Consider the following 16,386-nt stretch of genomic DNA (forward strand, 5'->3'; position numbering starts at 1 on the left):
CCCAACGGTGCTGGCGCGTGCCCGCTCCCGCAAGCGTACGCCTGCGCGGCGGGCCGCTCTTCCCGCCCCCGCGGTGGCGTGCTCGCGCCCTCGCTTTCCTACTCCGGGGAGACTTCCACCTCGACTCCCAAAGGTCAAAGGGGCGCGTGGCCAGGAGCCGGAGGGGGCCGGGGGAAGGAGAAGCGGGCTGGCCGGTCGCGCACGCGCGGTGGTGCGCCCCGGCGCGCGCTCCTCTGCTCCCTTTTCCCCTCCCCTCCCCAGGTTCCCCACCTCATTCGTTCGGTCCGAGGCGGACGAGGTGCGTGTGTGCTGTCTGCGCTTCTTCCCCGGCTGGGTGAGACTGACCGTTGGGACCCTCCGTCCCCGGAGTCGCCGTCCTAGTCCGCTACCTCCCCTCCCTGGCTCTGCCCCCACAGACGATCCGGGAGCCGGGGAGGGGAGGACGAGGAGGAGGAGCCCACCCTGAGCCCACCCCCTTTCATCCAATTCCCTCCTCTAAGCCTCAGAGCTGGAGCTGGGGAACGAGTTGCGCCCGGGGACTCTGGACCCGGGGCAGGTCCAGAGCCGGGAGGTTCCAAAGCAGCCGGCGATTTCAGCGAGGGAGCTGCAGCTGACTCTGCTGAAGATGTGGGCGGAGGGGCAGGACACCTGCATATCCCTGGGGGTGATGCTCTGCGTGGTCCTGCTCACTGGCGTGGCGCGCGTCCTGGTCCGGAGGCACATCAGCTCCTCGTTCATTCGCGTCTTCGCGGCGGAGCTGCTGGCCACCTTCCAGCTTTGCTGCTGTTGTCTAGAGCTCCAGGTGCTGGGCGACCTGGGGCCGGCCAACCCCAGCTGGATCCTGACCATGATCTACTTCCTCTCCCTGGTCCACGGCCTGACGCTGGTGGGCGCCATCAGCAACCCGTGCGGGGTCCTGGAGCAGCTGGCGCTGGAGCAGATGCCCCTGTGGTTGGGCTTCCTCAAGATCTTCGCGCAGATGCTCAGCTCGGGACTCAGCCGGACTTTCATGATGTGGGTCTGGAGCCTGGGCATTTCCAAGCGCCACTTTGTCGAGAGGGCTGTGAAGTGTACCAGCCCTATCCACCTGGCTCTGCCCGAGGCGTTCCTCGTGGAGATGATCTGCTCTTTCATCTTCCACAGTGCCATGATGCATTTCCAGGAGGTCAGGCTCAAGTTTCGAATCCACTTGCAGGCAGCACTCATCACGTTTTTGGTCTTTACAGGTTTGTTTCAGAGCGCCCACTAGTCATCCACTCCCACTCCCTTTTAACCGTGCACCACCACCACTGTTCTAGCCATTTCTCAGTTGTTGTGGTGGTTTTTCTTTTTCTTTTTCTTTTTGTTAATAATACTTTGCATTTCTGTAGTACTTCTGAAGTTTGCTAAGGACAGCTCTGTGAAGGAGGGATATTGTTGTGCAGTCGTGTTCCACTCTTCGTGACCCTGTTTGGGGTTTTCTTGGCAAAGATACTGAAGTGATTTGCCACTTCCTTCTCCAGCTCATTTTACAGATGAGGAAACTGAGGCAAACAGGGTTAAGTGGTTTGCCCGAGGTCACACATCTAGTAAGTATATGAGGCCAAATTTGAACTCCATAAAACGAGTCTTCCTAACTCTAAGCCAGGTACCCTATCCACTGTGCCACTTAGCTGCCCGTGACTGGGGAGGGGGGAGAAGGGGGGAGAGGGCGAGGGCGGAGAGAAGACAGCTTCAGGATTATTATTACTCTCATTTTATGGAAGGAAAGTTAAGTGACTTGCTACCGTGGCAGAGTTTAAATTCTAATCCAGGCGGTAGGATCGAAGAGTTTGGAATTTGTAACAAACAGTTGAGATTATCTAGTACAACACCCTAGTTTGACAGAGGAGGAAACCGTAGCGAGGTGGGGGAGGGAGATGACCTGACCGAGGTTAAAAAGATAGTAAGGAGTTGGGCTGGGATTTGAACCCAGGCCGGTTCCAAATCTTTTTTAGGGAAGTGGCTGCCAATTTCACATTAGTTTTTACACTGTATCCCATTGAAGGGACAGAGCTATAATAGCACTCAGTTCCTCCATTCCAGGTCTGAGTGCATTTTTCTGGCGTTTGCACACACACAAAAAGATCTATTTTATTTATTTTTTTAAATAATGACAACCTGATGTTGGAACTGAGGGTCCTGTAAGATACTAGAGGGCAATCAGTGCCTCGAGGAATGAGTGAGTCCGGTAAGATACTTCAGAGGGCAGTGCTTGGAGAAAAGAAGGCTTGGGAGAATCACTTCTGTCTTCAAACATTTAAAAAGCTATCATGTGGAAGGGAGATTTAGATATGTTTATTCTATTTGGCTCCAGAGGACTTGTCTAGGTTCAGTGGGTCAGAGCTACTTGAAAACGGAGCATCTCAGTCCGTCACCAAGCATTAAGTGCTTTTTATGTGCCAGGCCCAAGTACTGGGGATACAAAGAAAGACAGAAACATGACCCCTGCTCTGAGGGAGCTCAGAGTACAATGAGATCGATATTAGAAATAATTACATACATACAAGATAGGTGAAGTGTAAATAGAGGATGAACCACCTGCAGGCAACACTCATCACATTTTTGGTCAGAGGGGAAGTACTAGGAGAGGAAGGTGTGGATTGGAAAAGCCTCCTGCAGAAGGTAGGTTTGGGGCTGAGTGTTGAAAGAAGCCAGGGAAACCCGGTTGCAGAGATGGAGAGGGAGAATGTGTCAGGTATTGGGAACAGCCAATGGAAAAGTTCAGGAAGAAGACTAGGCTACTTGGACAGTAAAGGACATGGAGGAGAGTAAAATGTAAGGTTACTGGAAAGCTAGGAAAGGTCCAGGTTGTGAAGGGCTTTAAAGGTCAAACAGGATTTTAAATAGGTAATGATTGGACCCAATTGCTGGAGAAAGTAGCAGAATTTACTTATTACAAAACAGTCACTTCCATTTGAAGCTTTAAATTTATAATGTTCTCATCCCTTATCCCTATACTCATTAAAAATTGATAAAAGGTCCAAAAATAACTAATATAAATTTTATACAGAACTCTTAAAAATTCTGTCATTCTCATCACTAGACTTTTCTAATACTTGGTTCCCATAGAGGTATAGTTATCTTAGAATCCCCTGATACATCTTGTGATATTTTGAAATTCATTTACAAGTCATCTAAAAACAGTTTATAAATTTTAAAATGTACCTCAAATGGAAGTGACTTCTTTGAAAAAAAAAACTGATCCATTTGTTCATGTGTATACAGCTCCACTAATCCCAGATGCAGCAGACCATCTTCTATGAGGCAGAGGGATTTAAGAAACAGTGTTGAATGACAGTACTTTTGAAATACTTTTGAAATTTTAACAAAAAATTAAATGGAAATTGTTTGAAAATACTAAGAATACTAGATTTCATGTGGAGATGGGTATCTGTAGCCTATTATTTATATTTGAACTAATTCTTTAAAATTCATTTATAATATTTTATATATATTAGCCTTGTTAAAGTAGAGAGTGAAACTACAGGTATTACCAAATCCATTTAAAGGACTCTCTCTTTGTAGTTTCCAAGTTATAGTTAAGATAATTGCTCACATTTTCACAGCATTTTATTGTTAATAGAGCACTTTCCTCCCAAATACCCTGTAAGTTGGGTCCTGCAAATATTATTCTCTCTACAGATGAGGAAATTGAGACTCAGAGAGGTCCAGACTTAGCCAAGGTCACACGGTTAGTGAGTGGTAGAACTGATACCTTAATTCAGCCACTTCATTGCTCTTTCCAGTTAGGAAAAGGATCTTTACCTTCCTTTAAAATTTAAGTTCTTTTGTATGTGTGGCCTTCTCAGAACTGTTTATGCAATCTATTCCTTAATGTTTCCTTTAGGAATGGAGAAGAAAGGTGTCCAACTAGGAAAGGGAAAGAACAAAAGTGTGTTGTGGGATTGGCAAGTTCATTATTTCAAAGTTCTAGTCTTCGGTAAAGAACATTCCCAAGGTCTTTCACAAAATTAGTTTTGTCAAAAACAATTATAACAGTGTAATTATTTATAGACTGCTAGTGATTCCTTCATTTTACAAGCAAGCAAAGATTTTTTAAAATAGAGAAATGATAAAATTTGGAACTTAAGATTAAAACTAAGGAAACATGTTGAAGGAACTTCTGGGAACAGCACATTTTGGGCAGGGAGGGAAAGAACTTTCCTTCCTCCCACAGTAGAGGCCTTGAATAGAAGGTACAGCCCACTGGAGAACAGGAAACAGACATCACTCTTTGGGGCCAGATCTAAATTAATAATTGCAGCATAATACAAGTTATAGATACTTAACATGTTGTGATTTCTTATAGAACTGAAAGATGAAAGGAACCTTAGAGGTCACTTGGACCAACTGTTTCATTATACAGAGGAAACTAAGTCTCACAGGATAAAGAGCTTGCTTCTTTCATACAGTTAGTAAAAGTGGCAGGGACAAGCCTTAAGTGTTGTGATCCCAAGTCTATTTCTCTTTCTTTCCACTGTATCATAAAGCCAGAACTGTAACTAGAAAAAGGACTTTCTCCCAGAGCACTGAAATTTAGATGGCATAAAATTTTAATGTGCACTCTTCAGCAGCTAGAAACAATTGAACTCGTTACCAATTAATACAGGCCATTGTCTTGATTTGGGGGTGGAGGGGTGGGGGTAAGAAAGAGCAACAAACTGGGAATGGCCTAGAAAATATGAGTGTACTTCAGGAATAACCATGGACATGCATTTACAATGTTAGTGATGACTCATAGCCCTGGCCTAGAATGTATCAGGAGGTTGATATATGGAGCCAGTGTGCTGGTGTAATCAACTAGGATTTTATTTAGCTCTTGGTACCCTGATCATAGTATCAAGATCATTAACGGAAAAAAAAAACATCACTAATGGATTTTTGCTGCCCTTTTTATCCCAATGGTAGGCCAGATTAACTGGTTTTACTAGTTCAATAGAGCTATAATTTACTAAATAATAGCCTTCCTCAAAACTTGTATGGATTGGTGAATTCATCAGTATGAGTGACTCCTCCAGCCTTCTATATCTTCTTATCCTGTGATCCATGAAACATAATACTTGAAAGATTTAAAAGTATTAGTGCCTATTTCAAGCCTTCCTCACTTATTCCCAGGAATGTGGGAAATTGTGCTGAGAAATTCTAGCTCAATGAGCAAAAAGCAATAATTTTTACAGTTCTCTAACATTTTGCTGTTTACTGACCTGTGAGCTTTATAATGCAAGTTCTGTATGTTTTCTGCTCAGTAAAAGTGAGCTTGGACTTGGAAAGATGAAGTGACTTAGGTATGGTCACCATGCCAGTTAGCATTTCTCCAGAGGAACACAGACTTGGGTCTTCAGACTTCAAGCCCAGTGGTCTTTTTTTTTAATCACATTATTTTATGCATAACTGATTGACCACAGATTGAAAAGAATATGTACTTATTTTCTCTAGTTCCAGTTTTTGAGGGCTTCAGTTACAAATCAGGCCCAACAGTTTACCTCACTTTTAGTATTTGAGTCCATGAGTTTCATAGTTGATACCTATCTATATTAGTATAGGTAAAGTTCCAAATGAACTTCCAATATCTTTGCAAAAGTTTTTTTGAAAAATGCTTTTGTTACAAGATTTTCTGGGGGAAATTTCAATGAAGTTTATATTACGAATCTGATGCAAAACCCACTTGTTTGTATTTGGTCCATAGTCTCTCAGGGATCTCATTTAACTATCGTGTCCATGTAGGATAAGGATAAAGAGGACTGCACCGGAATTTTCATTGGTACAGGGAACTTCTGGTTGAAGAAGCACCCTCCACCAAATGTAGGTCCTCACCTTCTTTACGACTGAGAAGTCTTGGAGAGTTGCTCAGAGTCCTAAGAGGTTAAGTGATTTGCCCAGGCCTACATGTGTCAGAAGCAAGATATGTATCCACTTCTTCCTGCCTTCAAGGCCTTCTCTCCAGCCACTGTGCCATGTCAAAGATGACTTCTGGACTTACACATCCAGCCCTCATCTATTCTGGATTCTGGTCCCTCGTCTCCAGCTGCCTGCTTGATGTTTAAAAAGCCCCAACAGTTTATTGTTGTTTCCCTAAAACCAGACCTCCTCTGAACTTTCATATTTTGTTGAGGGCACTATATTCTTTCCATTAACCAGCTTTACCATGCTTGCTTTTTCACTCTCACCCCCCTGTCCAGTCATTTGGCAGGTTTTGTTGATGCTGTTTCCCAGACATCTCTTAAGTCCATTCTCCTATCTTCACGTAAATAGTAATAGGTAACATTTAAACCGCAGACTGCCTCATCCATTTGCTTGTCCTCACCCAGATTGATGCCATACCAAATAATAATAATAATAATAATAATAATAATAATAATAATAATATTAATGTAACAGTAGCTAACATATAGCACTTACTATGTGCCTGGCACTGTGCTAAGCACTTTACAATTATTATCTCATTTTACTGTCATAACAACCCTAGGAGGTAGATGTCATCATTATTCCCATTTTACAGATGAAACCAAGGCAAACAGAGGTTAAGTGACTTACCCATGGTCACACAGCTAATAAGTGTCTGAGGCTGGATATGAACTCAGGTCTTACTGACTCTAGTCCTGGCGCTTTCTCCTTAGTACCTCCTAGCTGCCTTGCTTCTACTTGGTTTCCATATGTCTAGGCCCTCCTTTCTCCAATCCATTCTCCACCCCAAGAGGTTTCATCGGCTCTTCATTGCATGTAAGATAAAGGAAAGACTCTTCAGCATTTAGGCCCTTGACCATTTGACTGTCACCCACACTGGGTACTCCCTGTGTGTGACATTCCATCTCTTGCCTCTCCTACCTTTGCCCAGGTTGTCTCCCTCGTCACCTCCCCGTCTTGGAACATCTCATTTCCTTCAAGGCTTTGCTCAAGTGCTACTACGTTCAAGAGGCTGCTCTGATTTTCCCGAGTGTTAATTCACCATCCCTGTGTATTTTGCATAAGTCCTTGATGTACTGTCCTGTGAGCCTGTATCCCCCCATAGAATGTAATCTCCCTATCTCCTGTTTGCCTTTGTGTCCCTAGGCCTAGTCCATGACACTGTTGGCTTGCTTGATTGTGCAGCTGCAGATGACCAGGAGACCCTCCTTCAGGTTCTGAGCACAGTGCAGAATCGTCCAGAGCCGTTTGAATGATTAGCTCCAGCTTGAGTTAGGCAGAGTTGCTCCCCGGGTAGGAATCAGTGAAGAGAATTTTATGGAGCCTCAGCTGTTTGCTCACCTCAGTACTCTGTGCTGTGCGGTATAAAATAGAGTCTTCCCCTCAGGGAGCTTCAGTTCTCTCAGCTCTTTGAGGGTAGGCCCTGCCGTGTGGTAGGCCCTTTACAAGGGGTCTAGCCCAGAGAGGAGAGGGGAGTGTGGCATGTTGGTTGGCGCTAGAGTCAGGTAGACCTGGATTCTAACCTGTCTCTGATGTTAATAAGTTGTGTGACCACAGGCAGGTTGCTGAACCTCCACGAAGGGTTTCCTCCTTTGTAAGAAGGAAGTCTGCTCCAGAAGGGGTTTGAGGCTCCAATGAAATAAGTATGTTACATAAATGAGTTATTTTAGTAAGTGCTCAATAAACATTTGCTGAATTAGGAAGATGAGATTTTATTAACAATGAAACAATAATGAATTGCAAAAGAAGGTAACAGCCAGTTCAGAGAAATTCTGAATTATGTTGTACAGTTTGAAAGAATTTCAGAGAAGTAGGGCTGTCTAGGAGGAATGGAGCAGTCAAGAGTGGCTTCATGGAAGAGATGGAATGTGTATTTGCCTTTCAAAATCAAGTTCATAAAGGTTCATAAAGGTCAAGTATCTTCCTTTTCAGATTTATTCTGATGAATTCAAATCAGAGGTATGTTAATATTTATATTCTAAAAAACAGGTTTCCAAATGTAGGTCTTTATATCAGTAGGTACACATAATTTATATATATGTTTATATTTTACAGTCACTCTTTAAATGTGCAGAAGAAATGTCTTTGATTTTAATCGGTGCCATTTTTACATGGAAAGATAACAGTTGAAATTGAGGAGTGGGAATTTTCTGTTTCTAACCCACATTGGGTTTCATATTGGCATATGACTTCATAAACTCCTTCATTTTCTTCTCTTGCCCCTAGCCCAAGTTGGATTTTCCCTCTAGTAAAGTTAACATGAAATGTCTTATGAAAGAAATGAAACGAATGTTCATAATTATGCAATTATCTGACACTGTGGAGTTTAATAAAAATGAATCAACCTACATCAGTATAGTAATTATGGTTTTTCTTGGTATTATGGGGAGGGTTAACTGAAAGGAGTTAGAGGCAAAAAGTAATTTTAAAAACTTTTTGGAAAAAAAACTTAATTGCAGGAAATGTTTCCTTATGGTTAAAAATTCAAGCATATGGAAGTTAAATACAGATCATATGATGTCTTGTTAACACACTGTGCCTCTGAATTACCTTCCCTGAAGCTCAGTTTTCCCATCTATAAAATCACATGGTTGGAGCAGATGTTGTCTAAGGTCTTTGAATTCTGATTTTGAATTTGAAATTCCGATTTGAGTTATCTGGTGGACCAGAAGACATTCATAATGATGAGAGCTCCCATTTCTCTAGTGCTTTACAGTTTACAGAATGCTTTCCTCAGAAGCTTATCAGTTAGGTGTTGCACGAGTTGTTATCCTTTGTGTTTCAGATGAGGAAAAAGTGGGACAGCATGGTGATGTCATTCAAGTCCGTGGGCACACAGCCAGAAACATACAAAGTGATTGGTGTTCCATCATGTTTGGTATCAAGCTATGAGAGCTGATATTTTTCAGAGAAGTTATGCTGGTAGTTGATATAGCCCTCATTCTAGAAGGGAGAAGGGTGGGTGAGAAAACTTTGTTCTCATTTTCTTGTGTTGTTTTTAAAAAATGAAAAGGAGTAGCCTAGCCCATTGTGTGGGGATTTTTAAAATCATAACTTTGACACTCAATAAAATGCCATAATTTGGTCCTGAATAAGGTAAAAAGTATAAATTTCTCATGCTAATAAAAATCCCGTATTATATCAAAAGCCAAACTGTGTGATTTGTTTTGAAATTTTGGGTTTTAATTTTTTATAGTTTATATCAATGTGAGAAAGATTTGCTTCCTGGAAATGCTTGGTATAAAACTGTAATGGATTTCATAAATCTCATTTTTAGGAAACTTTTTGTAGATGATATAGGATATTGATCCTTTCTGAGGAGAGTACCTGGTATTATTGCCCATAATTTGATTATTAAAAATGTTGAAAGCTACATTTTAGGAAAGGTGAATGGAAGTGTTTAAAGGGGGCAAGGGTACTTTCATGACCTCTCCAAGGCACCTAGGTATTTTGATAGTGGAACAGGGCAACCTCCTTGATAGTGGAGTACTGCCCAACAAATATGTGGCTTTTATTGCTGAAGAAGTCTGGTTTTTTTAAAATAGCATTAACATTTGAGGATCTAAGACAGATAAAAAGTTTATTTTATTTAAAAGCAGATTCAACAGTGTAAAACATAGTTTTACCAAATGAATTACAGTAACTCCACTTACTGATTTTGACAATCCAAATCAAAGCAGTTAGTAGAAACTGGAGAGTATTTTAAGGACTAAGTAGCCCTTATCCTTTTTCCAGTGTGTAAGTCAATTTTTTTTATACTTTCATTTGATTGCCAGACTAGAATACCTGCTATTGAACATTCCTTTTTTAAAAAATCAAGTTTTATGTTTGTTTTTTATTTGTTTAATCTTGGATAGTGTTTTTTTTCTGTATGATACAGTTTGAAAAACCATCTTGTGATAGTAATGGCAGCTCATATTTTTATAGTTACAAAGCACTTTTCTCACAATAGATCTAAGGATAAGAACTTACCTGAAACTTAGTGTCATTGGTCATGTAGCTAGTGAGTGTCAGAGTTGATGCTCAAACCTAAGTCTGAGGTCTTTTTTTATTTTTTTATTTTTTTAGTTTATTTTATTTTTAGGCAATTGGGGTTAAGTGACTTCCCAAGGTCACATAGCTAGTAAGTGTCAAGTGTTTGATCTGAGGCTGGATTTGAACTCAGGTCCTCCTGACTTCAGGACTTCACCTAGCTGCTCCCTTAAGGTCTTTTTCACTATACTTTATCATATTGATGATCTAATTATCATCCCAGACATACAGTGTTATACACCCTGGGCATCTGCTTTCTGCTTTGACCAGCTCTCAGTCAGAGGGCCTCTAGACATTCTAAATGGTTTCGGAAAGATTTAGTTGGGAGCTGTTTGGCACAGGCAATCTGAAACTCCCCTGTCTTAGTGTATAAACCCAAAAAACACCGTATTTGGACCAAGAGTTCCCTTCTGTTCTTAGGGGTGCCTTGTACCCAAAATGAATACCCCATTGTAGCTGTATATTTAAAGATAGTCCCTGGGGTTCATCCTGGTTCTGATCACTTCTGCCCCAGTAAATAGGTACAATTAGAGGTGTCATGATAGGTAGGGATATCGAGAGTGAGCACTTTGGTGAATATTCATGTGCTTTGGCATGAGCATTCTTCTGAAAAGAGCCCCCAGTGGGTCTTTTTCACTCGGTATTTGAATATACTGGCATCCTACATTAGGATGCCTGATTTTTCTGATAGGGATGCAAGAGTCACAGCACTAAGGGAAAGAGAATATGATCTAGGGATGAGTAGAATTGAGGTATTCTGGGGACAGCCCAGTGAAAGACTAAGTTGGCCTAATGAAAAATTAGACTTAATTGTGAGTCACTTTCAGTTTGCCACAGTGAGGCAGAACCCAACTAAGCTAATTTTCAGGTTCAGGATTCAGCGTCCTTTTTAAAATTGAGAAATACTTGCAAATTTCTAAGATCAGCTGCTAACTAATCAAGAGTTTGGGAATGGAATAGCTAAATGTATATAGACCGTTCATATACTCTCTCCACCTGCTTCCAATAGTACTGTGATACTTGTGAAACCTTGGGAAAGCCTGGGCCTCAGTTTCCTTATCTGTAAAATGAAGGAGTTGGATTGGATGGGCTCATGTTGCTTCCAGGCCTAGATCTATGTGCCTCCATGAATGTTGTAGTATTGTTCTAGGAATGGCAAAGTTGGAGCCAGAAGTCTGGGCCCCGATTAGCTGCCCTGCCCTCTCTGTCTTCGAAGTGTGTTTCCAGCTGACCAGAGTGATGAGTTCCGTTGCTGGGTCACTACCAGGGCCCCTCTACCACAAATGCCTGAAACAGCAGTGACTCCAGTGGGAACTGTGAATTGTTCACTATGTCCAAGTGGCCCAATTGTGACTTCCAAATCTCTGGTTGTTATAATAAATTATCATAATGGTCATCAATAATGCATTCATAGTTTTAATTAATAGAAAAATTAAGGCCCTGTTGTGAGCTGCATTATTATATTAGCACTTTTAAATGAGTAACTATTGTACCTTTTGTCTTTGTAGTGTTATTTGGGCTTTATACTACTTACAGTTAAAATTGGGTTAACCACTAATGGGATGTTTGTTTTTGTTTGTGAAGAAAAGTTTTTTATTTTTGTTTTTTTGCCATGCTAACACACTACAAAAAGCTTTAGGAACAGTCTTATTTACTAGGATGATTTTTTAAAATCTACCAGTAATATTTTCTGAAGACTAGAGTAGTAATAATACTGTGCTCTAGTGCTTTCTTATTCCAAAATGCTTCCACTTGTTACTACAGTAGAAATAAAGAGTCTGAAAGAGAAAGGATGCTGAGTTCCTCATGACTTTTTGAAGATGGAGTAGTGCATAGAGAGATATTAGTTTGACTCCACTGAGCTCTGAAGGAATGTGGTGTAATGGGGAAAAAAACCCCTCAAACATTGGATTTGGATTCAGAAGACTAAGATTTGAATCTAGCATTGTCACCTTGGCCAAGTCTCTTTATGTCTTGGGACTAACCTTCCTCATCTGTAAAGATGAAAGGGCTAGAACTTGAAGGTTTTTAAGATCTCTCTAAAGCACTAAAATTCTATGGCCGTGTAAGCCTTCTAAGCGCCTTCCCCTTTGGGAGCCTCCTACTTAAAATAAAGAAATTGGACTGGGCACTTCTTGTTTCCCCTAATAGAAGGCAAGCTCCTTAAGGGCAAGAATTGTTTCATTTTTGTCTTTATGTTTCTTAACATAGTGCCTGGGAGATAATAGACACTTAATGAAGGCTTCTTGATCAGTCAGTTTCTAAGATCCAACTCTTGGTTTGGGGAGCAGCTGCATTCAATCCTTTAGGTTTCTTTACAAGTTTGGAGAGAATATAATTGTAGAGATAATTTGCTAGATATCTAAGATGGCACAGTAGTAATTGCCATCTCTTTTTAGTCCCCAACGGATGAAAGATATAAAATCTAGTTTAGTGTCATTTTGCTTAAAATTTATTACAGGAGGAGATCTAACAGGAGCTGTATTTAATCCAGCTTTGGCCCTTTCACTACATTTCCAGTGCTTTCATGAGTTATTCTTCAACTATTTAATTGTGTATTGCGTGGCTCCTTCTTTAGGTAAGCACATTTCTATTTCATGCATTTTCAGGAAATGTTGTAACCTTGAATTCTCTTGTCAGGTCTCCATTTTCTCCTAAGCAAGGCTGAAAGAACCCTTAGCATTTAAGGCAGAGGCCAGAGTCCACCCCTGAAATACCAACAGTAGAACATTTTGTAAAGGCTCTCCCAGTGTAACTTAATAATCTTGTGCATTAATATTCTTGTGCATTGCATCTTGTAGCATGTGACTTCAAGGAATATCAGAACTGGAAGAGAAGGCCTGGCCTTACACGCCAGAAGATCTCTAAGCTCATATATGCCATGAATGTTTTGTTATACTTTTTGGTTTAGGGAGCATATATCAAGTCCTTAAATTTCTACAAGTTAACATATCTTTAAAGAATGCAGGTATACTTTAATACAAGAAATACATGTAGTCTTTAAAAGTATGTAAAGAGAAGTTCTAGTTTACCACTGACTTAAAATATGAGCTTAGAGGCGTGGTCTCATGTAAAAAAAGTGTCTCAAAGGTTGGATGAGCAGTGCAACAATGTGCTACTGTAGAAAGATGAATGAGCTGGGTGCCTGAACTCCTGGGTTCTCATTCTAGAACTGACATTAAATAGTCTTGTCACCTTGAGCAAATCCCTTCTGCTTTCTGGGTCTGATTTCTCATTTGTAAAATGGATGTGTGTCCATTGGGGTGGAAAAGTAGAATTTAAGCCCAAGGTTTTAATAAAGCTAGGCGGTGAAGTGGATAGAATATAGTCAGGAAGACTCATCTGAATTCAAATCTGGATGCAGATACTTAACTAGCTGTGTGGCCGTGGACAAATCGATTAACTCTCGTTTACTTCAGTTTCCTCATTTGTAAAAGCTGCTGCAGAAGGAAATGGCAAATCACTCCAGTCTCTTTGCCAAGAATACCCCAAATGGGGTCACAAAGAGTCAGATATGACCAAAAAACAATGGAATAACAAAAAGCTAAGAAAAGACAGAGAGAAAATGGAGAGGTCATAGGAATAATACTGACATTTCAGTTTAAAGATGGAAGAGACAAAAATTCAAGCCCATCAGCTTCCAGAGATTACAGACTAGAAGAATAAAGAGTAGAGATGACAACTCCCAAGCTGTATTTTGGTCATTAAAAGAGAGAATAAGTTCATTGTGTGAGTCAATCGCAGTATTAGACAATGTTAGAGAGCTGGAAGGGACCCCTGAGAGTGATCAGTCCAACATTCTCATTTTACAGATGAAGAAACCAAGGCTGAGAAAGGTGACCTGTGTGCCCAAGGTCACACAGCTATTAAGTGGCAGAAGAGGAATTGGAATCCAGCTTTTTTGAGCCTTTTGACTCCAACTCCATTGTTCTATTTTTTCCACTCTATACCACCTTTGTCTCCTTTCTGAGTAGATAGATTACGATTCCCAAATGATCATTTCATTATTTCAGATATATGAGGTTTTTTTGGGGGGGGTGTTGGGGTTTTTTTTTTTAGGCAGTTGGGGTTAAGTGACTTGCTCAGGGTCCCACAGCTAGTAAGTGTCAAGTGTTTGTTCTGAGGCCGCATTTGAACTCAGGTCCTCTTGACTTCAGGGCCGGTGCTCTGTCCACTGCGCCACCTACCTGCCCCTGATACATGAGGTTTGAATGATCATCTTCTCCATGCCCTACAAAAATCATTCAAAATGATGCAAATGAAAAGTAACAGAAAATGCATACCAGATCCATCCCTAATTTATGAATTTCATAGCAAGAAAGTCTGGCATTCATTGTTTTCTTAAAATGAGAGAGAGTTGACTTTTATAAGACTATTCTTAAATACAGTGATTACATCCTAGCAATGACCTCATCAAGAAAACAAAAATAGCCCTGGGGAAATTAGTAACATGGTCGTTGTTTCTAGCTGTTCTTGTTTTGCTTTATGGAGTCCCAAGCTACAGAATGGACTGATGCTTTCCTGGGTGGTGTAGCATCTGAATGCTGTCAGAACCATAAAACTCAATTGCTGCTTTTTTTTTTTTTTATCAAAGAGCAATCCTTAACTGGCATCCTACAAATTCATTCTACTTTGGTGTGTTGGTACAGCATAATGCTTTGTCTGATGTGATTACTTGAACTTAAAAAAAAAATAACCCAAACTACCTAGGTCATATTAGCTTGATGTTGTCTAACCACAAAACCCTTCCCATGACTTAGGGTTTATTAGTATTGAGATTCTCAACTTTATGTCTCCCCAAAGCCAAGCACAGTGTTCTACACACAATAAACGCTGAATAAATGTTTGTTGGTTTGATAGTCAACATATACTTCTTAAGCTTAGGAAATAATTTTTTTAATTTTAAGTGTAAATATTTTGGAAGTATTTATCTTGTAGGAGTTGGCTCTTCTCCACTGAACTTGTTGGAAACTTTCAATCTATATCTGTTGGATAGCGTTGTGTTAAATTTAAAAAGAAAATGTGTGTGAAAGGGAGTCATACTAGGACCACCTTGTATTATGTGTGTTTTTACAAGATAGGACTCCTAAGCATTTTCAAAACTCCTTATTTAATTCACAGTATTTCTGAGATCAGCAGGGACAAATATCATTGTTCCCTTAAAAGACAGAGACAGAGCTCAGCAAGTCAGACTTGGAGCAGGGACTCCTTTGGACTCACAGTTTTTCCCATTACTTTATTATTGGAATCATTTTGGTTCCTATTATAGGTTATTTTAAGGATTTTGTATTGAAGGAAAATAAAAAAGAACATTCTTGATTTTAGAAATTCTGTAAGCAGCATGAAGTGTTGCCATAGAAAATCTTTTATGAACACATATAGTTCTTAAGTATGCAAAACTGAATGATTATAGCCTTTTTGATTTTTTAAATGTTATTTTGTCTTTCAGGTATAATGTTGATGGTTTTGATGTTCATCCATTTCCTTCCTTGGCTGCATAACATGAATAGAATTAATAAAAATGAATAGCGATTATCAGAGGCTAATACTAAGTTAAATTGCAGTCCAGCTGGATGTGAAGCAGTCACCAAGTTCAATCGCTTCATGCTCTAAATGCCAGTTGCACTTTTCTCCAAATGGCAGATTTCTCTGAGGATGCTGTCTTACAGTTCCCATCCCTGAGACTTTTAAAAAAATCAATGTGAAATTGAGGTCTCCTGTGTAAAGACTTGTTCTTTTGAATGATGTATATTAAAATGCTGCTGGAAAGGACTCATTACATTAAATTTAAACTTAAAGTGACAGTTGTTAACCTTTTTTTACAAAAGCTGAGCTATAGAGAGGATGGGAGGGGAGAGAAAGAAATAAAAAAAGGAATGAGTATAGTCAAGGGACATCTAAATTCATGTAACTAAGAGCCCTCCCAATCAAGGTACTAGGGCATCTGATTGAAATGTCTGTTCTAGAGTTAGGTAGATGCTCCTTTCAGCTACAAACTTGCCATAATGTTGTTAATCACCATCATTGATGTCATCTTCCACTAGAAGACACTCTATATAGACAGAGATATATAAGGACCTCAATAGATTGTGTCTGTATTTTCCAAATAGACCCTAATATAACCTCTGAACCTACTTTAGTATTCCAGCGGTTCATGGTTTCATGGTTTCCACCATAATGGCTTCTCTCTTCTTTAGTAAATGATTTTGGGAGGTACAGCAGCCAATAGAGTTTATCATTTGATGGCCAGTCCTCTGTTGATGAACCTCTTCACATTTAAGAAGGCTAGTTCTCGGACGATAGGCTGTCACCATACTTCCTTGTGAAGCCTTTCCATCTTAGTAGGACAGACCTGCAGGAGCTTGTTCTCTGCTGGCATGGCCTTCAAGAATCTGGTGTTACCTTTATGCCATGAGGAGACATCCAAGA

General features: G+C 40.4%; 1 protein-coding gene across 1 annotated transcript; it reads left to right on the plus strand.

Annotated features, from left to right (window-relative positions):
* Positions 1-531: 531 nt before the first annotated feature.
* Positions 532-15,759, plus strand: AQP11 (aquaporin 11). Its single transcript, XM_020989807.2, has 3 exons — positions 532-1,226; positions 12,419-12,535; positions 15,407-15,759. The coding sequence occupies exons 1-3, from the start codon at positions 626-628 to the stop codon at positions 15,484-15,486; spliced, it is 798 nt and encodes a 265-aa protein (XP_020845466.2). The 5' UTR covers positions 532-625; the 3' UTR covers positions 15,487-15,759.
* The last annotated feature ends 627 nt before the right edge of the window (positions 15,760-16,386 follow it).

The sequence above is a fragment of the Phascolarctos cinereus genome, unplaced genomic scaffold (genome assembly GCF_003287225.1).
Source record: "Phascolarctos cinereus isolate Bilbo 61053 unplaced genomic scaffold, phaCin_HiC Scaffold_726;HRSCAF=1367, whole genome shotgun sequence".
In the NCBI taxonomy this organism is placed as follows: Eukaryota; Metazoa; Chordata; class Mammalia; order Diprotodontia; family Phascolarctidae; genus Phascolarctos; species Phascolarctos cinereus.